This window comes from Lissotriton vulgaris, chromosome 8, assembly GCF_964263255.1.
Source record: "Lissotriton vulgaris chromosome 8, aLisVul1.2, whole genome shotgun sequence".
Taxonomy (NCBI): domain Eukaryota; kingdom Metazoa; phylum Chordata; class Amphibia; order Caudata; family Salamandridae; genus Lissotriton; species Lissotriton vulgaris.
The window spans coordinates 489,802,507-489,825,229 of record NC_141696.1 but is presented as its reverse complement, the minus strand read 5'-3'; the positions used below and the strand labels follow the sequence as shown (position 1 = coordinate 489,825,229).

The window sequence follows — 22,723 nt, the reverse complement described above, 5'->3', positions numbered from 1 at the left end:
GCTGTGGTTATTTGTAATATCGATACATCTAAGTCACGTAAATACAAAACATGGTGCATTACAAATGCTATAGGTGTCACATTTGCGAAAGTTATAACTATTGGCATTGTAAATGACAAAGCTATTAATTTAGCTTCTTTCAAAACCAACACATAAATAAAACAATTGTCATTTACAAGACCAATAGCTCAAACTTTCATAATGCGAGACCTATTGCATTGCAAATGCTTGTTTACTATACTGTTCCCCCCAAAACAAGCCTTTCTAAACTCTTCCCTCTGACTCTTCCCCTCCACATCCCTTTTTTACTCACCCCAAGCTTCCCACTACTGCTATGGGTCCCGGAATAGCATGATACTCTCCGAAAAGGCGCTTCGACACCTCGTCGGGGGTAGTAAGCGCTATATAAATGCAATCACAATACAATACAATACAATACATTATACAAATTCAACTCAACATGGAAAGTATTTCAATATATTTTCTTTTTTAATTCTTTTTATTGAATCAAGTCATCAAACAAAGACACAATACAGAAGAATCACATTATAATCTGCAGTACATCTTTAGGGGGGGAGAAGAACCAGATTACATACTTGTCAAAAACTTCACGGGGATGGGGGAACATCAAAAACAGAATCTCTAGGTGGCACACAAATCTCTCTATACTTATTCCACTGATCCCAAATTGAGGCCGATTTTCGGGGACGTCCTCTCGCCATGTACACAGTTTTTTCTCGAAACATACTCTAGTCTAGGTCATTTTTAGGTCTCGACTGTCGATGCGCATGCGCATCGAGCAAGCGAGAGTATTGGGACTTATCCACTCTTTCCCCAACTTGCAAGGAATCGTGGCGATTCCTTGCAGTGCCCGTGACTTTTAAGCTCAATGCGCATGCGCATTGAGCTTAAAAGCGCGTGCACGTCCGTCTTGGTTTACCCGCTCCGCCCCCTCCCCTTCCCGCCGTGTCGCATTTCTCCTCCCCCCTCCCCTCTCTTCCCTCCGTCTTGTTTGTTATTTTACCCGCTCCGCCCTCTCCCGCCGTGTCGCATTTCTCCTCCCCCTCCCCTCTCTTCCCTCCGTCTTGTTTGTTTATTTTTTTTCTAGTCCTATTCACATGGTTCTTGCTGACTTGTCGTCGCGATTTTTTTTTTCTCATCCTTTGCATTGTGTACCTGTTGGTTTTGTTCTGAGTCGTATCTTATTAAATCAGTAAAGCCCCCGGGTTCTTTCTTTCATTTGGCAAGGAACTCGCAAACATTTTCAGAACACTTTAGAACAAAGTAAGAAAGTACTGAGTTTGACTGCCCAGTTTAAATATACAATTGCTTTGGACTATTAACGCACATCCCCCATGAAGGTTTTTTTTTTTTACTTGCCATTGTTTTTTAATGCGGTATTAGATCTCTCAGTATTGGGTTAGGTGGCTTCTTTTACGAGGCACGCGTCCTGCATCCAGTGGTGGTGGCTTCTCTGTTGCACTTCTTGGATGACATCACTGTCTGGCGCCGCTCACTTATTTCCTGGAAATAGAAACGTACTTTCTGCGGAGAGGCAGGACGTGCCCCTGTAAACGGCGATCCAGCATTTCTATCAGATGTGCAACGTAAAACCTGACCAAGGCGAATGGAGGCTCTTTTGGGGGAAATTAGGGCAGAAAGATTTCATTTTTCCAGACTTTTATTTTTCAAGTTCGCCTGACTTCACATTCCTGGATTGCAGTCGCCGAAACAAAGCGGCCAGCTCTTCTTCCCTGAAGCGAATCCTTCTGGCGCTCAACACTGCCGCTGACGTGCTTTCAAAGGGGCGTTTAAGAATGACCCGACAGGGAGCTTGCTCGGATCGTTCCTTTGTTCCCCAATACGGAAGATGGGATGCAGCGACCCTCAACCCCTCACTCACCCTCAACCCCTCATCCTCAACCCCTCATCCTCAACCCCTCATCCTCAACCCCTCACCCTCACCCTCACTCACCCTCACCCTCACTCACCCTCACTCACCCTCAACCCCTCACCCTCACTCACCCTCACCCTCACTCACCCTCAACACCTCACCCTCACTCACCCTCAACCCCTCACCCTCAACCCCTCACTCACCCTCACTCTCACTCATCCTCACTCACCCTCAACCCTTCACCCTCACTCACCCTCAACCCCTCACCCTCACTCACCCTCAACCCCTCACCCTCAACCCCTCACCCTCAACCCCTCACCCTCAACCCCTCACCCTCGACCCCTCACCCTCGACCCCTCCCCCTCGACCCCTCCCCCTCGACCCCTACCCCTCACCCTCCCTCCCTCACCCTCACTCACCCTCACCCCCTCACCCTCACTCACCCTCACTCACCCTCACCCCCTCACCCTCACTCACCCTCACCCCCTCACCCTCACTCACCCTCAACCCCTCACCCTCACTCACCCTCAACCCCTCACCCCCTCACTCACCCTCACCCTCACTCACCCTCAACCCCTCACCCTCACTCACCCTCAACCCCTCACCCTCAACCCCTCACCCTCACCCTCACTCACCCTCAACCCCTCACCCTCAACCCCTCACCCTCAACCCCTCACCCTCAACCCCTCGCCCTCAACCCCTCACCCTCAACCCCTCACTCACCCTCAACCCCTCACCCTCACTCACCCTCAACCCCTCACCCTCACTCACCCTCAACCCCTCACCCTCACTCACCCTCAACCCCTCACCCTCAACCCCTCACTCACCCTCAACCCCTCACCCTCACTCACCCTCAACCCCTCACCCTCACTCACCCTCAACCCCTCACCCTCACTCACCCTCAACCCCTCACCCTCACTCACCCTCAACCCCTCACCCTCACTCACCCTCAACCCCTCACCCACCATCAACCACTCACCCTCAACCCCTCACCCTCACTCACCCTCACCCTCAGTCACCCTCACCCACCCTCACTCACCCTCAACCCCCCACCCTCACTCACCCTCACTCACCCTCACTCACCCTCACTCACCCTCAACCCCTCACCCTCACTCACCCTCAACCCCTCACTCATCCTCACTCACCCTCAACCCCTCACCCTCACTCACCCTCACCCACCCTCAACCCCTCACCCTCACTCACCCTCAAACCCTCACCCTCACTCACCCTCACTCACCCTCAACCCCTCACCCTCACTCACCCTCACTCACCCTCACTCACCCTCACCCACCCTCAACACCTCACCCTCACTCACCCTCACCCTCACTCCCCCTCAACCACTCACACTCACTCACCCTCAACCCCTCACCCTCAACCCCTCACCCTCAATCCCTCACCCTCACTCACCCTCACTCACCCTCAACCCCTCACCCTCAACCCCTCACCCTCAACCCCTCACCCTCAACCCCTCACTCTCACTCATCCTCACTCACCCTCAACCCCTCACCCTCACTCACCCTCAACCCCTCACCCCCTCACCCTCACCCCCTCACCCTCACCCCCTCACCCTCCACCCACACTCACCCTCAACCCCTCACCCTCAACCCCTCACCCTCCACCCTCACTCACCCTCAACCCCTCACCCTCCACCCTAACTCACCCTCAACCCTTCGCCCTCAACCTCTCACTCACCCTCACTCACCCTCACTCACCCTCAACACCTCAGCCTCACCCTCACTCACCCTCAACCCCTCACCCTCACTCACCCTCACCCTCACTCACCCTCAACTCCTCACCCTCACTCACCCTCACCCTCACTCACCCTCACCCTCACTCACACTCACCCTCCCTCAACCCCTCACCCTCACTCACCCTCAACCCCTCACCCTCAAACCTTCACCCTCAACCCCTCACTCACCCTCACTCTCACTCACCCTCAACTACTCTCACTCACCCTCAACCCCTCACCCTAACTCACCCTCACCCTCACTCACCCTCAACACCTCACTCACCCTCAACACCTCACCCTCAACCTCAACCCCTCACCCACCCTCACCCTCACTCACCCTCACCCTCACTCACCCTCACCCTCACCCTCACTCACCCTCACCCTCACTCACCCTCACTCACCCTCACCCTCACTCACCCTCACTCATCCTCACCCTCACTCACCCTCACTCACCCTCACCCTCCCTCACCCTCACTCACCCTCACTCACCCTCACCCTCACTCACCCTCACTCACCCTCACTCACCCTCACTCACCCTCACCCTCACTCACCCTCACCCTCACTCACCCTCACTCACTCACCCTCACCCTCACTCACCCTCACTCACCCTCACCCTCACTCACCCTCACCCTCACTCACCCTCACCCTCACTCACTCACCCTCACCCTCACTCACTCAACCTCAACCCCTCACCCTCACTCACCCTCAACCCCTCACCCTCACTCACCCTCACTCACCCTCACTCACCCTCACTCACTCACCCTCAACCCCTCACCCTCACTCACCCTCAACCCCTCACCCTCACTCACCCTCAACCCCTCACCCTCAACCCCTCACCCTCACTCACCCTCAACCCCTCACCCTCACTCACCCTCAATCCCTCACCCTCACTCACCCTCAATCCCTCACCCTCACTCACCCTCAACCCCTCACCCTCACTCACCCTCAATCCCTCACCCTCACTCACCCTCACTCACCCTCAACCCCTCACCCTCACTCACCCTCAACCCCTCACCCTCACTCACCCTCAACCCCTCACCCTCACTCACCCTCAATCCCTCACCCTCACTCACCCTCAACCCCTCACCCTCACTCACCCTCAACCCCTCACCCTCACCCTCAATCCCTCACCCTCACTCACCCTCAACCCCTCACCCTCACTCACCCTCAATCCCTCACCCTCACTCACCCTCACTCACCCTCAACCCCTCACCCTCACTCACCCTCACTCACCCTCAACCCCTCACCCTCACTCACCCTCACTCACCCTCAACCCCTCACTCACCCTCACTCACCCTCACTCACCCTCACTCACCCTCACTCACCCTCAACCCCTCACCCTCACTCACCCTCACTCACCCTCAACCCCTCACCCTCACTCACCCTCACCCACCCTCACCCTCACTCACCCTCACCCACCCTCACTCACCCTCAACCCCTCACCCTCACTCACCCTCACTCTCACTCACCCTCAACCCCTCACCCTCACTCACCCTCAACCCCTCACCCTCACCCTCACTCACCCTCACTCACCCTCAACCCCTCACCCTCACTCACCCTCAACCCCTCACCCTCACTCACCCTCACTCACCCTCAACCCCTCACCCTCACTCACCCTCACTCACCCTCAACCCCTCACCCTCACTCACCCTCACTCACCCTCAACCCCTCACCCTCACTCACCCTCAACCCCTCACCCTCACACAGTGCAATAGGTCTCAGACCATTTCAGTTACAGCTTTAAGAAATGTTTATGGCTTTTTTTATTTGTAATTCTTTTGCATTGGCTACAGGAAACAAAAATGCTAAACATTTACAAAAAAAAACCCATAAACAATTCTAAAAGCACTAACTCTAATGGTGCGAGACCTATTGCATTTCCAATGCTTGTTCCATTTCTCAAGGGTGGGAGGCAACTCGGAACCCCACTGTTGGGCAATATTCTTTTTCGCTATCATATAGCCCAGTGTGGTCCACTGTGTCTGTGCAGAGTTAAGATCAGTAGGCTCCCATATATTAAGAAGGCATCTTCGCGCCTCCGGCAGTAAGGAGACACCCGTGGCCTCATGAATAGTGTTATGAATCTCACCCCAGTACTCGGCTATGTATCGGCACTCCCAGATGATATGGAGGAAGGTACCCACAAGACCACACTTACCTCTACACAGTCCCAACATCTGACAACCCCATCTGTACAAGGCGGGGGCCGGTGACATAGACCCTGTGTAGTACCTTTAAGTGTACAACCCGCAATCTTGCAGGAATAGCGACCACTTTTGGGGAGGACACAGCTGATTGCCAGTCCTCATCATTCAATTCTATTCCGTCTCGTGTCCACTTATCCCTCAACTCTCGAAGTAGATCCGCCCTATTATTGATTAGTTTCTTATAGATCAGGGAGATCGTTTTTTCGGGGAGATGACCATCTAAGATTCTATCTTCAAGGGGCGATGCCTCTGGCAGGTCTACCTCCACAGGTAGGGCCGCCTGTAACGAATGTCGAATTTGCGCATAGCGGAAATATTCAGAGCCTGAAAACTCAAATTCATCCTGCATTTCTTCAAATGATTTAATCCGCCCCTTGCCCCTCATGTCCTTAATAGTTGAGATCCCTATCAGCTCCCACTTATCGAATCCCTTTGTGTTCCACAGCTTACCCAATCGTTCCGAATCAAAAAGTGGGGTAGCTAGTGTCAGCTTGTCCCTCCACCCCAAAGAACTTGTGGCATCATGCCAGATCCTCACTGCATGTTTAGTTGGTCCGGTCAAACCCAGCTTCACTGGCTTAGAATACAATGCCCTGTTGTAACTACCCCCCGGGAGGAGCCGGGAGGAGCCACTTGTCCATAGCGTATCCGGGATCGGCTACGGGTCCATATGTTCCATGGTTAATTGCAGCCAGCTGGGAAGCCCAATAATAACGCTTGATATCTGGGAGGGCAATACCTCCGTCATACCATGGGAGCGTCAGCTTCGTTAGAGCAATACAGAGCCTCCCATAACAGACTACGTTGTAGCCCCTCTACCTCGCGGAAATAACTAGCGGGCACTACATCCAAAGTATTCTGAAGGGCATAAAGGAAGCGAGGCAGAGACATCATCTTGAAGACCAACAAAGAGATCGGAAGCCTTAGCCAATGAGCGGAGTCACTCCTAAGCCTCTGCAAAGGGGGAAGAAGATTTTCAACATATCTGACTGCCGGGTCCAGAGAAATACAATTACCCAGGTATCTGAATCCACTCGTATTAATCTGGATGGGACAGTTTCTAGGAGGAACCGGGGCCTCCCTCCTGAGGACATACAACAGAGATTTCCCCCAATTAATGGAGAGTTTGGAGTTTTTACCAAAAGAGGCTATGACATCGCACACCACCATGAGGGACTTCCGAAGGCTGGTTAGGTAGAGCAGAATATCATCCGCTTGTAAGGAGATCCGATCTTCCCAATCAGGAGACCACGGTATTCCCCGGGTTGATGGTTCCCAGCGAATCCAAGCCGCCAGGGGTTCTAGAGCCAGTGAGAAAAGGAGGGGGGAGAGGGGGCAGCCTTGCCGAGTGCCCCGACCCAAATGAAAGGGTGCCGAGACCCGGCCATTAACCACTATTTGGGCGAGTGGCTCAGCGTATAATAAACGCACCCAGCCAATAAAATCCAAATTTAGCCAGAACCGCCCATAAATAGGACCATTCTACGGTATGAAAGGCCATGATTGCGTCAAGGGAAACGATCACGGCTGGTTCCTGCAGAGTGTTAGCTCTAGCTATCACGCCATGCAACCTGCGTAAGTTCAAGGCGTATTTCTATGGGGAATGATTGGTTCGGGTGGATCAATCCACTAATCACTTTTACCAGCCTATTAGAGAGAAGCTTGGCCAATATTTTGGGCTCAGCATTTAAATAGGCCTATAAGAGGCACACTTAGTCTTTGGCTTACCTTCCTTATGGATTACCACCACCGACGCCACTCTCTGGTCCCGAGGCAGAATTCCTCTCTACCAGGCCTCGACAAACATACCCTTAACGTAATGAGCCAGCTTATCTGGTCTGAGCTTATACAGCTCGATTGGGAGCCCGTTAGGTCCTAGCGCCTTGCCAGAGTTCAACGAGTGAATGGCTTGAGCTATTTTATCCACTGTCAGGGCACTATCCTTAAAATCACTAACCTCTTTGGACAAACAAGGGAGTTGTATATCACGAAGCAGCAAATGGGAGTCCTCCGGCCGATCCGAGACAGAGGTATACACAGTTTGAAAATACGCCGCAAAGCTATCGAGAATACTCTGGGGGTCGGTAAGCAACTCCCCCTCCTCTGTAACAAGTTCTGGAACGACACGCCTAGCACTATCTCTTTTATCCAACCAAGCAATAAGTTTCCCTGCCTTATCTCCGAGATCGTAAAGTCTACCCCTCTGCTCCCTGCCGAGAGCTCTGGCCCTATCAGTGACCAAAGATTTATAATCATGTTGTTTAAGGATCAGAATATGTAATTTAGCTCGTGTCACCCCTCGCTCCAATTCCTCCTCCAGCCTACCAATCTCAGTCTCCGCCTCAACAATCTCTTTATTCCTTTCCTTTTTTGTTTCAGCTATCAATGATAAAGCTTGACCCCTGATGACTGTTTTAAATGCCTCCGAAAGAGACACCAAAGAGGGCACCGATCCTTAATTATCTATAAAATAATCGTCTAGAGCCTTAATGAGGTCCTAACGTATTTTGGGATTCCGCATATACCAGGGGTTAATAGGGGCAACCCTACCTGCTGATTTAGGAGCGCCACAAAACCAGAGCCAAATTTGGGAGTGGTCAGAGATACCCCTAGCAAGATGAACCGCTTCAACGATATAAGACGCTTGAGCCGCTGGGACCAGACAATAGTCCAGACGGGAGAGGCTACTGTGCACACCCGAATAAAATGTGTATTGCTTCTTGTCTGGGTGGAGCAGTCTCCAACTGTCCACCAAACCCATTGCATCTAGAAAGTCGGGCAACCACCTCTGGACGCGCACTGTATCTCGTGGGGGATATCTATCTAAGACACCAGAAACTACAGCATTGAAATCACCACCTAGGATCAAAAGCCCCACCGGCAGTTCGAGTAATAGCTTTCCCAAATCGAAGAATGAGGCAGACTGCAGACCCGGGGGGATATAGGCCGACAAGAGGGTAAGAACATGCCCCTCCCAACGACCCGAGATCCCAAAATCTCTTCCCCTGTCATCCGCCCACGTAGAGTCTATTACCAAGGGTAGCGCCTTTCGAATCAGGATACCCGCGCCCCTGGACCCAGACGTGAAGCCTGCATGAGCCACCATCTTGTACCCCATTCTATGCATCGCCATGCATGAATTTCCAACTAAATGCATTTCTTGGAGTAAGACCACGTCCGGCGCCTGGCGCCTGAGATATTGAAGAACCACACTGTGTTTAATTTTGTCCCCCAACCCATTCACATTCCTACTTAAAACCTTGAGTTCACTACCCCCCATAGTCATATGAAAAATAGAAATGGTCTTCTCGTGACTGCTGCATGTTAATCAAATACAATATACTGATGCCGTCGATAATACAAAACATAAGAAAATTTAAACAGATTGCCAATAATGTGACATACAATAATACGAAAATCCCCCAACTCTACTCCCCCACCCTGCACCCCTGCATGTCTCTTACGCGCATCCCCAACTAGCAGTGTGCCTGTCTCCCCCCTTTCACCCCAATACTAATCTACAACTAACTAGAGGTAGAAAATAGAGGGAGGGCCTGTACAGCCCGCCACCCCACCCCGTTCCCTGCTCCATCGCAGCTACTCCATTTCAGGTCAATATATGGCGACACATTTACAGACGCAACAAATCAAGAGAGAACGTTACGTACCCATTCCACCCCTTTATCATAACATATTACTATTTAAACCCACTGGCACCATTTACACTTTGTTATTGTTCTTCTGTCTCGCCCCGGTTTTGGCCCTCCATCTCAGTCGCAATCACACTGTCCAACCAATCCGCCGCCACCTCAGGATTGTCAAAGAACCAGGCCTTCCCATTGAGTTCTACCCGGAGACGGGCCGGAAACATCATAGTATATTTTAGTCCCTTGTCTCTCAGTTTCTTCTTCACCGATAGGAAGTTCTGACGCTCTTTTTGAACCATCTGGGTAAAGTCTGGAAAAAAGGAGAGGGTTGCGTTTTCATACTTCAAGGGGGGTCCAGTTCGTGCAGCTTGTAAAATCACATCCCTGTCCCAAAAATTCCGGACCCTTGCGATCATGGGGCGAGGGGGCGCTCCCGGGCTCGGCCTACCTCCCGGGACTCTATGTGCACGTTCAACTGTGAATAAGTTGCTACGGCCTTTAGGCTCGAGGTGGTTGAGGACAAGAGTTTCAACAAACAGATCCCGTGTTTGGCCGTCTGTTTTCTCTGGTAACCCAAGAATGCGGATGTTATTACGCCTGACCCTTCCTTCATAATCGTCCAGCTTGCGATCCATGAGGAGCCTCGAGGCCTTGAGGTTCCGCACCTCTTGCTGCAACTGGCTCACATTGTCAATTAGGCTGTTAGTCTTAAGCTCAAGTGATTTTACCTTTTCGTTGGTCTTCGTGAGGTCCGTCCGCATCAGCCCCATCTCGATTGTAACAGTGTCTAGTTTGGAATCTAGGGCTTCCATCTTCTGTTCCAGTGACGCTTGCACCCAGTTAATAGCCGCCATAAGATCCGTTAATGTTGGTTCAATGGGGGCAGATATGACCTCTTCACCCACCAACGGTGTCTTCTTTAATTCCACCGGGGACCCCTTAGGCAAGGTATAGCGATCCAGTTTGTTTGATTGGATAGTCCTGGATCCCTTGGAGGACCGCGATGGGGGCTTGTCCGATTTTGGTCTTGCCGCCATTATGTCGCTCCCTTTCACTAGACCAGATCAGAGTGAGCTCACACCTGAGGTCGGAGTCACCAATCACTCTGATTCCTATGATGTTCTCCAGCAGGTAACGTGAGTACGCCTCCCCCAAACTTCCACTAGGCTGTGTCCAATCACCCGGCCCGAAGCACTCTCAACAGACTTTGCAGCTCCTGGGTAGTAAACAGGAATGCGGGGTATACTCCTATCTCAGAATGTTCAAGCCAGTTGCAGCAGAAAAGGATTTTGACAAGGACTGATTACTCCACTGTGCACCACCTCTGTCTCCCATCGCACACCCGATGACCCGCTCACCTTTTCCGGGGCTGCATCATATCAAAGCCGTGGCCAGCCAGCAATTCCCCCTGCGCTTTCTTGTCTAATCGGATAGCGCGCCACAGATACGGGTTCACGATTAGTCTGTGGTGTACCCTCTTCCCCCAATAGCGGAACACCATCGATTCACCAGCTGGCACTCAGTAGATACTCTTGGCTTCAAGCGCCGGCGGCGCACAATGCACAAAGAAGCTCCCTCCAGTCAGCCCAGACGGGTCCTCTCTCCATCAAGCCATCAATGTGCTCCGCATCCCCCACCGGTCCTCACCCTACGGCTCCTACACAGAGCGCAAACCACCAGTAGCGCGGAGGACCCCGAGGCGATGTAGGGCTAGCTTTCAGAGACGGTATTCCTTTTGCTCGCAAACATCACTGTGGCCCTCAGGACGGGTTTACCATTCTCCCGGGGGCTAAATATGTGAGAGTCCCATAGATGATCGGGGACCGAGAATCCAGCAGCACTGTTTCCTGCCGTGTGTGTGCCGAGACAGCCACAGCGTCCCGCAGTCTATTCCCGGAGCCGGGCCGAAGCGTCACGAGCGCCTGTGCTCCACCCCACGTACTGTGATAGTCTTGGCTGAGGCGACTGGACTCAGTAATAACCCCGGGGCACCAAGTTGTAGCTTCGGGCCGGTCCGACTTATCCTGATACGCGGCCCCTGATGTTGTTCCACTGGCGGGCGGCCTCACTGTCACTCGAGGCCCCGGCTTCTCACCAGACCAGGCCCCGGACGGCACAGTTTAGTCCCTAGGCCATGGAGGCGATCCAGGGGAGAATGTACGGGCGTCGCTCATACTCCCAAAGTAGGGAGTGATATTTGGGTGCAGGATAAGTTGTAGGATATGGTCTCAGGGAAGGGAGGTCGGCGGAGTAGAGTCTCTACGCGGCCATCTTGATCGCCGGCTTGGCTCCTCCCCTATTTCAATATTTTTATGATTAAACCACTGCTTATACGTTTTTTATTTTTTTCATGAGTGGTCTTATGGGTGACCATGCTTCTACCTTGTGTTTGAGGCGTGTTTGTCCTTTAATAGTACATTGTCTTGTCTGTTTTCTTGAGTTATATATATATGTGTGGGGAGACCCCTGTTTGAGGCAAAAGGGAGAAAATACAAGCAGGTCCTTGTGGTTATTTGCTTAACTTTAAATAGAGCTGTCTTCAAAAGCTAAATGAAATATGCTAATTCTCTCTTAAATGTATATTATTAGTGCTTAACGTTTTCTCCCTGTATCCAACTAGGTTCGAGTAAAATCTTGTTTTTTTTCTTTCTTGGTAAATTATTAAAAAGAAAGCCAGACAGGAGCAAAATCTTTCTTTACCAATCTGACTCAATATTCGTTCTAATTTTAGGTTTGGGAACTGGTTCAGAAAACAAATTGTCTACATACCAGTATATGTTGTCTATTTGATTTTCTCAAAAACTATCACCTGGATTTATACCAAGCCAAGCAAAGGGTCCAAGATATGGATTTAGCTCTATCGTTATTTTGGTGGAGAGTTGAGCTTGTTGTTTTTTGCTGTTTTAAACACCTTATTATCATGTATAGGGTCTTGGTATTTAAGTTCTTCTCATCTTGGTTTACTTTCTCATCTATTTGTAGTATTTTATTCATCATACAGCGCTTTGGTGTATAGAGGAAGAGAAACTCATCAAATAAAGTATATATTAAATAATTATGTCCAACAGTGCTTCGGTAAAGAGTCAAGTAGGATTTTGAATGGAAGACGCTCCTTTTGGTACCTCTCGCCCAGCTTCTCTACCTTATGACAGAGCTTCCTAGCCAACTATCCTCCACAGACCAATCTACACAAAATATTTTAGGTGCAGTAGTCATTGCACCTATGTGGTTTTTGCTCAACCGTGTGAAGGATTGTCATACAGTGTCAAAGCAGCAAAGATATCGGCTGTAAAAATATGCTTATCGTATAATAGGCTAACTTCATTATAACTTAAAGTAGTGTGTGTGTGTGTATTCACTGAAAAAACCATAGGTTTGACACATGTTATAGTTAGCTGGAAATTTTACTGACATAAAACCAATGAAATTCCACGTTATAGTTAGTTGGACTCACTATAACTTGCGCGTGCAATGCACTGCTGATGACGTCACATATTACATCACTCATGACATGGTCAGTGACATCACTCATGACATCACTGATGACACCATCCTTGTGACATAGTGACAGACCTCCTTTCACTGTAATGTAACCCTTGAAACACATATTCAAAAATAGAAACTGAAATTTAAAAAAAAATGGAGATACCCATATCAGTTACAACAAGTAATTCAGTAATTCCACCATCTATATACACATCCACTCATTCACCAACAGTTCTATATAGTCACTCATACATATACTCACTCATCATATAAAGTGATACACCTATACATCCTGTTACACACCGACAGTCATCGAAAAGTTACTCACACACATACTCACACGTGCAAATAAACTATTGAACATCCATTTATTTGAATATAGAGTTATACACACACTTCTACCTTACTTCTATTGAAAATTACACATATTTATTCTCTTAAACAATCACTTATAGAAACACATACTTATTTAAACAGGAACTCTTACAATCTCTTACTCTCACATATACTCACTTATATACATCAATATTCACATATACTAGATTAAAACATATGTCGTTACTGATAAAGACACTAGTGAGACAGTCATTCACTCACTAACAAACACATATACACACTCATCCACCCATACAGTCCTGCACATATGCTGTCTTCAAAACACATACAAACAGAGAGTCAGTCACTCATGCATCTATGTGCTAAGTAATACCCCCACCAAACCATATAGACACTCATACTGATACTAAGAGAAACATCTAATAACCCATATACATACGCATGTAGCTACTTACCAACACATGTAGCCACTTATACACAAAGTGAAACACTAATATATATATTTAAATATTTAAACATTACTCACATTTATTTTTCAGAAAGACACATATTCACTGGATGGTGTCATCAGTGATGTCATGAGTGATGTCACTGACCATGTCATGAGTGATGTAATATGTGACGTCATCAGCAGTGCATTGCACGCGCAAGTTATAGTGAGTCCAACTAACTATAACGTGGAATTTCATTGGTTTTATGTCAGTAAAATTTCCAGCTAACTATAACATGTATCAAACCTATGGTTTTTTCAGTGAATTTCATAGGTTTTTTAAATGCTACTTCCTAACTATAACGTGTGTAAAACCTATGGTTTTTTCTGTGAATTTCATTGGTTTTTAAAATGCTAATTCAGAAAAATGTTGTGTATGCAACCTATACTTTTGGCAATAAAGTTCTGGCAATATTTTTTTCGAAAACAAGCCGTTTTCTTCACTGTTCAAGTTGCATAGAGACTCCTTGTAAAGCCATACAGAATTCGAAAGTCTGTACCTTGCCTTTTTTTAAACACATTAAAATTTGTCTGTAAATAAAAATAGCCTTACTAAACTTTCGTGCGCGACCCGGTGTGCGCACTCTCGGCAACAGTTGTCAATAAAATGGATATCGCATTTCCAGGCTTTCGTGCGCGACCGAGTGCGCGCACCTGCCTATATATTTCGTAAAAACCTTGCGATTTGAACTTATTGAATTTCTTCATACACCCCTCAAAGAACTTATAGTACGTCAAAGAGACTGTACCTAGACTTCTTTTTTATTCTTATGAAACTTTTCAGTAAATGGAGCCGAATGTCTTTTTAAACTTTCGTGCGTTACCGGATGTACACACCTTGGTATTTTTTTTAGAAATATAAAACGTTTCATACTTTAACAATTGTGTGCTTAAATCCAGCTCAGAAGATATACAAAATCAGGATGGTAGTTGGTTCAACCCGGACCGTTTATTAGAGGTAGATCGTCCGACTCCACCGGAGGACACCCCTAATAAAAAGGACATATATATAAAATGCAGACTAGCCGCTGTATCGTGCTAGCAAACTATAACATATAAATCGTTAGAAAAAACAAAAGGAATCAAGCAAAATCAGTAGGCCACTGATGAGATCTTTTTTTGACCTCGCTAAAATAGAAAAATTAGGAACAACCCCTCATGAGAAATATGAAACTAGTGAGAGGAACCGAGCTCGACGCCATGATGGCTGCAAGACAGCTCGGCTCCGCCGCCCACCCCACCCAAAATAACGACAAATATTATAAAGATACACAACACACCAGCAAAGTAACAGGGTAAAACGTTTTATTAAATAACTATTTACATGGCAGCCTGCTGCAACATGAAAACAACACTTTCAATTGGTTCTTAATAGTTTCAATTCTGGAATTTACACGCAGCACTCCACCCACTTCCCTCACTATCTTTTCTACTCTCAAGAGAGAACAACGTCCTACATCTTTCGGAAGACTTTGGTGAAATGGCTACCGTATCTCATTCATCTTCCGAATCTGACCAAAATGATCGACTACCTTTAATAAGAAAAAATAAATCTTTCATCTGGCAATTTTTCACTTATCCTGAAGATCAAAAGAAAGTGAATGCACCAAAAGTAACCTGCACGATATGTGACTTGGTTCTCTCAAGAAGAAATCCAGCAAAAAAATATTCCTTTTCCATACATACCATGGTGCGGCATGTCAAACAAGTGCACCCTCTGCAATTTGCAGAGGCAACGACAAGAGCCCTGGCCACGCTATTACCATTAGAGGTGGCCAGCACATCTTCTGATCGACGACCTGTATCTCCATCGAGTGCAGAGATGGACTTCAGATATTTAACTGTATATGGTCTATAACCTATGGTTTTTTCAGTGATTTTCTTTGGTTTTTTAATAGCAAATATCAAAAGCTTTTTTGTGGAAAATGACTAAAATTAGGTATACATAAGCGGCGTTCATTTATGTTCACCACAGCCATTGTTAAAAGTAAAGTGAAAGTCGCGAAACAGTGGCCACGCCATCTAGTCCCTTTTAGGCCCCATCATGCACGTAAGTAACAGCCATTTTCTGTGTCATGGCCTCTCTGCCCACTGCCAATAGCCTATGATTGTTCGAAATTGGTTCTCTTTGGGTCATTCTCTGTTCACAAATAAGCATAAAGTCGCAATACTCTGTTTAGTTTTTGCAGATAGTGAAGGATAGGTAGTGCACACTTTTGTCCCCTTTGTAACCCGTCATGCCTATCTCTGCCCCGTTTGTTGGTAGTTGGTTCAACCCGGACCGTTTATTAGAGGTAGATCGTCCGACTCCACCGGAGGACCCCCCTAATAAAAAGGACATATATATAAAATGCGGACTATCCGCTGTATCGTGCTAGCAAACTATAACATATAAATCGTTAGAAAAACATGAAACTAGAGAGAGGAACCGAGCTCGACGCCATGATGGCTGCAAGACAGCTCGGCTCCGCCGCCCACCCCGCCCAAAATAACGACAAACACTATGCAAATATTATAAATATATACAACACACCAGCAAAGTAACAGGATAAAACGTTTTATTAAATAACTATTTACATGGCAGCCTACTGCAACATGAAAACAACACTTCTAATTGCTTCTTAGTAGTTTCAATTCTGAAATTGAACACCCAGTACATCCAGAGGTCATGCCCGACAAGTTGTGTGGGGGGATGCCTTGCTAATGCCGCCACCCCCACCACCTTCTGTAGGAAGGACTCTGGATATGCTTGGTCCCTGAGAGGCTTCGATGTCCCTGCCTTGCACAAATGTCATAAGTTCTGGATGTTGAGTGCCATACTTCAGGGTCCGACAAGTTGTGTGGGGGGGATGCCTTGCTAATGCCGCCACCCCCACCACCTTCTGTAGGAAGGACTCTGGATATACTTGGTCCCTGAGAGGCTTCGATGTCCCTGCCTTGCACAAATGTCATAAGTTCTGGATGTTGAGTGCCATACTTCAGGGTCCAAGAAACGCGGACTCGGAGGGGGCGCTTGGCTCCTGCCCCCTCCCCAAGTCTTGTTCCCCTGGTATGGCCTGAGATCACCCCCGACATAGGCGGCCGGCTCCCGGGGTCAGGCGGAACTTCTTGCCTTTTGATGCCTCTTCCATTCTGGACCTTGTCCCACAATCCGTTTGACCTGAAGACACGTCCTGCGGTGCCCTGGTCCGACCATCACATATACCTGCGCCAGGAGACGGCGTGGGGTGCACTGGAAGGGAGAGGCGGCGCGAACGAGCCTCTCCCACCTCACCAGGTGAAGGTTTCTTAGCTACACCCCAGCGCTTCACTCGGCCAGCTGAGTTCCGCCTGCTCCTGCGGCACAGTGCCTCGCTCAGCCAGCTGAATTACGCCTGCTCTTGCTATTACACCGTCTCACCCGCCATCCGGCTGAATTGCACCCACTCTTCCGATACAGCGACAGGCGGCTGCCACGGAGCTCAGGAAATGGCGGTCGGCTCCACAGACTTGGGCCTGGCCTGCAAGGATGGCTCTGGGCAACCCTGGAACTCGGACGCTTGACTGCTAGGGCATGAGCCCCATTCCCAAAAGCGTCCCCTCAGCCTTGAAGATTCTACAAGAGTCACCGAGGCCCCCGACTCTTGCAGACTTCCGGTGGGGAGCGACTGCCATGATTGCTCGCGGAATGGCCACGACGTAGCCACGGGGTGCTCTCATGCTGACGCCAGCTTCAGTCTGAAACATCCAGAAACACTGTAGACTACCAATTCGATCAGTTCCGGTGGAGCCCCAACGACGTATCGCGTTGTTGCGTAATCCGTCATATGACGCGCCGCGTTAGCGCACCCGGAAGTGCTCCGGTGCGCGAGGCGCGAATCGCAGCTTCCCGGAAGCAATCCGGGGCGCGGCACGGAGCGCGTAACGTAAGCATTTACATTTCAGTTGGTTCTCCCTCACAATATTTTCAATGTCACATAAAAGTCACCCATCACCCACTGCCATCTCTGGCTGTTTCCATGGTAACACCTCATTCTGCACCTGGCTGAAGGCACAGGTCAAAAGTTCATATCTCAACGTTCTACAGCAAAGTAACAACACTGTTTTCCCTCCAGAAACACCTGCCAATCCACAGCTCTGTTACATGTCTTTTTTTTTTCACACCCAATAGTACTTTTCGTTTAACATAAACATTAACATGCAACGTACTGTTCAATCTCCACTTCTTACAATCAACCAATCATTTTTATTTTTTAAACCACACCCAGCCTCTTCCTTTTTCTTTATTTAGAATTTCAACTTCTAACTACCATTCCACTTCCAGAACCGATCGGAGGACGACTACAAATCCCTTGAAAATGAAGGTCTGGCTAATAGGACACAGTTATATTCACTGGAGCGAAAAATATGCAGTAAGCAGACGAATTTGCAACCTCGGCTTACCAAATGTACACATAACATGGATTGGCAAAAGAGGATTGAAATGTCACCAATTGATTCCATTGGTGAAAACTTTTATGCATCTCCCAGAACCAGACCTTATAATTGTGCACTGTGGTGGGAACGATCTAGGCACAATCACTGGGGTAGGTCTGGAAATGCTTCTAAAAGACACCTTTCGACAATTGATGACACTTTTTCCTCGATCTGCCTTGGTATATTCCAATATATGCCAAAGACAGAAATGGAATTGGTCCAATCAACATTGTGCACAATTTGAGAAAGCAAGGAGACATGTAAATAAATCTGTTTCTGCTTTCCTCAGAGATTATAGCATGGGTTCTATTTACCACAACAACTTGCGATACCACATGCAAGACGTCTATAGGAGAGACGGTGTTCATTTCACGAATGAGGGAAACAGAATCTTCCTCTGCAACATCAGGCTCTGCATCGGTACTTACTTATAAATGCAGAAAACACTCAATTAACACAATGGCTCTTTTCAGAGCCACCTTATATCTAAGCACTCAAACTTCTGATTTATCTCCATTTTCACACTCTTGTAAAAAGGTGTGCGCGACCGAGTGCGCGCACCACGCAACTTTAAAAAAAATATATATATATATATTTTCGCCTTTAGGGCCTTACTGCACACCCTGAGAGAACCTACGCAGCAAAACAATCTCTACCTTCTCCCCTTTCCATATTCCAACGCTTTGAAATCAACAATATATTTACTCGCAATGACAAAATGGCGGTCAACACTTCCTGATTTCCTTCGAATCGAACGTTAACAGACGTCACGCAGCAAAATTCCGCTCGCGCGCGCAGCCGTTTGGGTGCGCGCACGTGTGCGCGCGTATAGATATATAATTGACTTTAACTTTAATTTCCTCAGCAACTACTGAACGGATTTACACCATTCCAAAAAAAGCGTAATCTGCGAGCCGGACTGTACAGTTTTGCCAAATTTCTTATAAATCCATTCACCCGTTCGACCTGTAGCCGAGTCTAAAGGTCCTATGGAAAATAACATGGAGAAAACACGTTTTGGGACCCCCCTTTTATTTCAGCCCCCACTTGACCAATCCCCCCCCAAACTTTTAGGGAAGGAGCGCAGCGGACCGAGCCATCTTCTTTGAGAAATTCGCTAAGATTCTTCAACCAGGGCCAAAGTTATTCCAAATAGAATGTTGAGGATTTCCTATGGAAACTAGGTCCTAACTATAACTACCTACTGGCGACCGCCAGTAGGTAATATATATGTGTGTGTGTTAGCTTGTTACAAAGTCAGTAAATAGAATTGTGCATATAAAGGATATAAACTAAGAGAGAGCATAATTGTGACTGGATTAATACTTAACTCATTGACTGTCCTAATGATTTAGGCATATGCCATGCCTGCATGTCATAAATGTCATAGAATAGTTCCAGATATGTTTGCACTAAAACAGATTTAAATCCCAGTGTATTAGAACCTCCTCAGTAAAATAGCACACCACAAAATACATGCCCAATTTAGGTAGGTTCAAACACTACATGGAGAAACAGTGGTGTATTGGACCTAGAACTGCTACTGTATTTATCACGGATGCATGTCATGTTGAGGCAAAAATTAATCCCAAGATACAGAATAGAAGGGCTTTTTAATGTCAAGAGTTGGAATGTTTTGCAAGGGTTTTATGGGAGGCTTAAAATAAAGGTTGTCTATCTTAGTTGGTGAGTTTTGTTGTTGTACAAGCCATGCTCTGTTAAGTCCTCGATCTATAGCTGGCAATAATCCAGTGCTATAAAGAGGCCACATCTGAATCTCTGATAAAGCAATAAATTGGACATTGAATCAGGTATCTGAGTGGCCTTCCATTTCTGTCCTTCGCCAGCTAAAGAAAGAAAAAAAAACTTTAGTCACCTGCCTGTCGCCCATCGGAATTGCAAAGCAACATAACTGAAAGTACCCTTTGTTACATGGAGACAAAATAACACAGTGGATACTGTTGTTTACCATTGTGTCCCAGAGTCTAAGATAGCATTTCATTGCACTTGAACAAGCACTTTATCACCTCTTAATTTTAAGCTTACCATTGTCAAGTGTTTTGGTCTAATGGGCTAGACAAAAGGAGCTAAGTAATCTGTTTATTAAATAGATCGTTTTATTTTTTGTCCAGGAAGACAGGAGTCTGTTTCCTATGTTTTATGTTGCACTCTTAGTTAATCCGCTCCTTTGCCCACACTCCTGTTTTTTTTCCATGAGGTTTTTTTTTTGAGCACCCATCCCACCGGAGGCTCATCCTTTTCTTCTCACCTAAAGCACTGAAGCTCTTTGTCACAAACAGGGTCTAAATTGCATCCGGTGAAGGCATAGCAGTAGTATGGCACTAAAAAGGGGTTATGTGTGAGAGTACCTGGACCTTACTGGAGAGGAAAAAAAGAGGGAAGCGTTAAGTGAGGTAATCTTCGGCCTGATACAGCAGGCGAGTAAACTATAAGTAATGGAGAGACTGCAATTGTATCAAGATAAAAGATAAAGACGTTTAAATTTGTGAAATGATGATTCTGGAAGAATGGCGGTGCCAACATAACTAGAGTTGTATAATGTTTTCATCTCGGAGAGTATCTGTGTGTGTGTGCCCCTTTTGCATGGCAGTACAGCACTGTACATATGCTTAACGAATGCAACTACAGCTTCCTGAGGCTGATTTAAAAAAAAAAAACTTGCTTGCTCACATTCAGAGTATTAATTGTGAGCTGAACGTTAACATCATGGAAAGAGAGGTTAAATACTCACAAATAATAGTTTCAATACACTGTGTGCAAACTTAAGTAGGCAGCCCCTTCCATATCAGGGTAAGGTAAATTTTAATCTTTGTGCCCGTTTTTCATTTATGCATATTTAGTACATCACATTGGCTGAGGACTAAAGTGGGGAAGTAGCATGTAAGTGGTAAACATTGGCAAACATTTTTCTAGTTTTGTATTGTGTAATTGTACCTTTTATAGCTGAGTGTAGAAAGGGCAAGTGTTAAAAGTGACTGCTCGAGAAAAGTGATTTCAGAAATGAATTGACCATATGATAAAGCATGAATGTCTACTTTTGTTTACCATTCTAGGGTCACATGCCAACCATTCAGCTCTTGAAAAAGTATGACCTCATGCAGTTTTCGGAAGTAACCAAAGCCGTGAGGTAGAGTGGAATTAACTTGCATGCACACATGTGTGAAATTAATACTATTGATTTTTGTGCTCCAAGTCCTCTAACTACCTCTTCTGTGTTTAAACCCCAAACAGTGAAGGGAACGTGCTGTTATTGAATGATGCTCTAACAAAACACGAAACCTTTTTCATTCGCTGTGGTATTTTCCTTATCCTCGAGAAGCTAAAAATTATCACTTACAGGAACCTTTTCAAGAAAGTGTAAGTGCGTGTATGTTACATTATTATCAGAGGACAAAATCTGTAGTTCTTTTGTAACCGAAAAGTTCATATATCCTAGTTTCTCTTTACTTCTCATTTTCTTTGCTTAGGTATATGCACCCAGATATTTTTGCTCTTTAGTGCTTGGTGCCTGAATCCTCGCTTGATCTTGCTTGTATTTTACCCATCAGATCACATGAACTGCGACCAGCGACAGTATTTATTTTCCAGCACAAAATAAGTGGCTATGTTTTTTGCAAAGTCTGACTCTTGAGTCTGTAAATCTTGGAGTCGTATTTCTGCATACAGTTGGCAGTGCTATGAAGTTTCCTGATTTCATAAATGGCTAAAAATAAAATACAATTGAAAAAGCATTGCTGGGTCATGTCATTCAAAGTGCTATGGGTAAAGGAACCAGAGGAGGAGGGTAATCTAATAGGATGTTCCTATTAGAAAAGTAATTTACAAGAATATTATAGTCAATAGTATATTCTTAGTTTACATTCTTGACATTCTGATTTAAAATGTTGAGACGTGCATTTGCGAACTACATGATGATAATCAATGTCAGCTGTCTGTATATACACTACGATTTATATTGTTTGTGTGATGTAATTTGGGAAAATAGTATGGGTGAGTGCAAGGGAAACCTGGGGAAGAGGAAATAAGGGACTCAAATAAACAAATGAAAGGATACCGTCAGGCAAATGATTAACATATTTAACTTTTTAAGTGATGTGAGTTTGATCAATGTGCTTTGTTGAAATTCAGTTTTGTTTAACTCTTTTCTCTGAAGTAAAGTATTGTTAAAACGAAAAAGCTTTGCTGCTGCTGAAATATAAATGACATTTGACAGCGGTGGGGGTTGATGTCAACCTTGTCTCACCATAGTAAATTTAATAACTCGACATCGCTGGTGATGTGGTAGCCAAGAAGACAAGGTAGAATTCAACTGAAGAAATGCATACATGTAAAAGTAACACGGTGGCCGGTGCTTTTAGTAACCGGATTTAAACCACAGTTAATCAACACTTCGAATAAAAATTATTTTTTTATACAACCTAAATCACTATTTTAATAGTGTTCTTAATCAAGACAGTT

The 22,723-nt window shown here is 46.7% G+C and overlaps 1 protein-coding gene across 3 annotated transcripts in view; it reads left to right on the top strand.

Moving 5' to 3' along the window:
• Window positions 1-22,723, top strand: part of PCID2 (PCI domain containing 2) — a 321,918-nt gene that overhangs the window by 233,021 nt on the left and 66,174 nt on the right. For all 3 annotated transcript variants that reach the window (XM_086934305.1, XM_086934306.1, XM_086934304.1), the window contains exons 12-13: window positions 21,319-21,392; window positions 21,497-21,622. In XM_086934305.1, the coding sequence (XP_086790431.1) occupies window positions 21,319-21,392; window positions 21,497-21,622 (200 nt within the window). The remainder of the gene's footprint in view (window positions 1-21,318; window positions 21,393-21,496; window positions 21,623-22,723) is intronic.